The sequence below is a fragment of the Poecilia formosa genome, unplaced genomic scaffold (genome assembly GCF_000485575.1).
Source record: "Poecilia formosa unplaced genomic scaffold, Poecilia_formosa-5.1.2 Scaffold62, whole genome shotgun sequence".
Lineage (NCBI taxonomy): Eukaryota > Metazoa > Chordata > Actinopteri > Cyprinodontiformes > Poeciliidae > Poecilia > Poecilia formosa.
Window position 1 is genome coordinate 220,706 of NW_006800001.1, and position 3,093 is coordinate 223,798.

At 41.5% G+C, this 3,093-nt stretch overlaps 1 protein-coding gene across 2 annotated transcripts in view; it reads right to left on the bottom strand.

Moving 5' to 3' along the window:
• The window catches only part of LOC103139508 (calmodulin-binding transcription activator 1-like), a 13,064-nt gene extending 12,224 nt beyond the window's left edge, over positions 1-840 (bottom strand). The window contains exon 1 of one of the 2 annotated variants that reach the window (XM_016672496.1): positions 500-840. In XM_016672496.1, coding sequence (XP_016527982.1) covers positions 500-524 — 25 coding nt within the window. In that variant the 5' untranslated portion in view covers positions 525-840. The other variant, XM_016672495.1, reaches the window with a different exon arrangement.
• Positions 841-3,093: the final 2,253 nt, after the last annotated feature.

A 3,093-nucleotide genomic window follows, 5' to 3' on the forward strand; every position in this document is an offset into this window, starting at 1 on the left:
ACAAACACGCACAGAGAGAGAGAGAGAGAGAAAGAGAGGGAGAGAGAGAGAGAGAGAGAGCATCTGAATTCCTTCAGCGAACACTCTCATCCTTCCTCATTCCGATCCCTTCTTCGATAAACTCGTAAACCTAAAGCTACTCAGATGTGACGCTGTCGATTATATTCAAATAAAATAAAATAGAGTGAAATAAAACAAAATAAAATAAAATAAAATAAAAACTCCCCTATCCCGGTGCGGACCGACGGGACAACTCTCCCTCTGTTTTGGATCCGCTGTCGGTTTACCGTCATCCTCACAGTCGCTGCTTCAGCACCAGCCGCCGTGTTTTCGGGACAGGGGGGCCCGGAGGAGGAGAGAGGGGAAAGCCCCCCGCCGTTATCTCTGCCCCGCTCCGTGTCATTTACCTCCGTCCTCTCCTCGGCTGCTTTGAAAGCTCCCTCCTCTGAATTATCCAGAGCCGAACTCAGAAATAAAAAAGCCCGTTATTTCTTCTTACCTTCCGGCTTGTTTTCGGCAGCCATTTCCCCTCCGCCGCGCGCCTCATCCCTCCTCCTCCTCCTCCTCTTCCTCCTCCTCCTCCTCGCCTCGACCTAGTGATGGGAGGGGTGGCGGTGCTGGTGGTGGAGGGGAGGACCACGCGCGTGCACGGCGAGGTCGGCTCAAGGAGGGGGGCGGGTCTGGGAAGGAGCGGGGGGGAGGCGGATGGGAGGCGAGCCTGCCGCGTTCGGTGATGCTATTCGCCCGAACGGTGAGGAATGGCGGCGGGGGTCCGCTGATGGTGAGCCGCGGTCTTCTCCATCCTCTCCGCTTCTTCCCCGCTGTCCACGCCCCCTGATGTACTCTCTCTCTCTCTCTCTCTCTCTCTCTCTCTCTCTCTCTCTCTCTCTCTCTCTCTCACGTCACTGAACAACGTCTGTATTCGAGGACACCTTGACAGCCTCCCACAGCATCATCATCATCATCATCATCATCATGCTCAGCTCCGTTCTCCCTCCCTTACACATGCACCGTATAAAATAGCTAAAACTATCCGGTGAATGTCATTAAAACAGGAAGTATAAAGGCAAAGCTGAAATTTCATTTTAAAATTAGCTTCAGATTTGGTGGCGCATTGTTTGATACTTAAAAAAGTGTGCAAAAGTGTTTATGCACCTGTTAAAATACCAGTGATAAATCATTCCCATACTTTCACTATTTGTCATGTGTTGTATTGCCAAACTTAACTCACTTTCCTTTGCACACACAAACACTTTAGTAGTATCCCCCTTCTTGATACAAAGGTTTCAGTGATATGGTTTCAACTGTCCTGGGAATTTTTCGAAGTGTTTGTGGGATTTTCTTTGTGAGGTCACACATTGTTGTTGGACGAGACCAAATGTGTTCCTTCATGCCTCATGCAGACCTTGCTTTGTGCACTAAAAGGCCAATCTCCAAACTGACACCACAAAAGCTGTGGGAAGAAAAATATCTTGGTGTGCTGCAACATTAAGTGTTTCTATCAATGGAGCGAGGCGCCAAATCTAACCCCATGAAAGAAAAAACATAATCTTTCCTCCAGTTGACAAAATCCACTCAGAAAAGTTTTACTGAAAAGTGCCAATGACTCACACGTTGGATTATCATACAAAGAAGTAGGATTGGTCACTCTAGGAAATTTCACAGAGGCACTTATTGCTCAGGTGGCATCGTAATATGATTACACACTGGGGTTTACTGAGCTCCTGAAAGTGACCTGACAAACTGAACTCCAGGATTTGGAGGAGTGATTCAGTACTCTTGGCAATATAATGTATAATGTATTTGCTATTGAAACCAAACAAATTTGTTAGGGAACAGTAAACTGTGTGTTTATACACCTTAAAAAGAAAAAAAAAAGTTTTTAAAATTTTCAATTACCTGGTTGTATAAATGTGTACACCTTTAAAATGATACATAAATTCTATAAAAACATTTTTGACCCAATTCCATCATGTGGTCTGTTGACTTGTCATTATTTTACTCACTGTAGATAGTTTTTTAAACTATCAGATTGTGAGGACATTTCTTATCCACACAATGTTTATCTGTCAAATATTGCTATGACTCTTACTAGACCATTCAACACATTTTGCCATAATATTTGCGAGATCTTAACCAGTCCTGGATGTTTCTTTATACCTTTCTCTGGCTGGTTGCCTTCATATATTTATGTGATGCTGACCTCTTGTAACTTCTCTGCAAACTAGCTTCGGTTAAAAGATGCAAATGGGCAAAAACTTCCAGAAAAAATATTACATTTCTTAATGTGGTTATTTGTACAGTAAAACTGACAATAAAGAAACTTTATAACTCCTTTGTGTTGAAAAAAAAATATATGAGAACATATTTTCCTCTCTATAAGTGTAGATGCAGACTTTATTTACATATATAATTTGGATACAATCAGAAAACAATTCACTGTTATTATGATGCATAACCATAGCAGCACAGTGGTTTACAACTAGGAGCAGCTGGTTAACATCACAAAAGCTCCAATAATATCTGCATTGCAGCCACAAATCCCAAATGAGTTGAAAAAGAGGTGTGGTAAATCCAGAGCAGGAGTAAAGAGGGGAGAGAAGGAGGAAGTTGGAAAGAGATTGTTGTTGGCAAACAAAGTTGGATGCTGTGGATTAGTCAGCAAATAAGGTTTCTTCATAAAAGCAATCATAAACATTATGGACAAATCTGTTCATCAGAGTGTTATACAACAACAAAGTGTCTTCAGTCAGAGGCTTCTTCAGGTCTGCACTACAACAGACTGCTACAGGAGAGCATTTATCAGCTTACAAAACAAGTCTTTGAAGAAACTTGAATAACAAGACTTTCAATAATATTTAATTTCATTTTGGGATATATAAAGTGAAATTGAATTGAATTGAATTGAATTGAATTGAATTGAATTGAATTGAATTGAATTGAAAGTAATGTCCAAGCAAAACTAATTGATTTGGAACAACATTGAATCACACTCAAAATATTAGGTAACACTTTATTTGAAGGGGGGGGTGAATAAGACTGTCATGACACTGTCATAAACATGACATAACACCTGTCATGAACATGAATAAG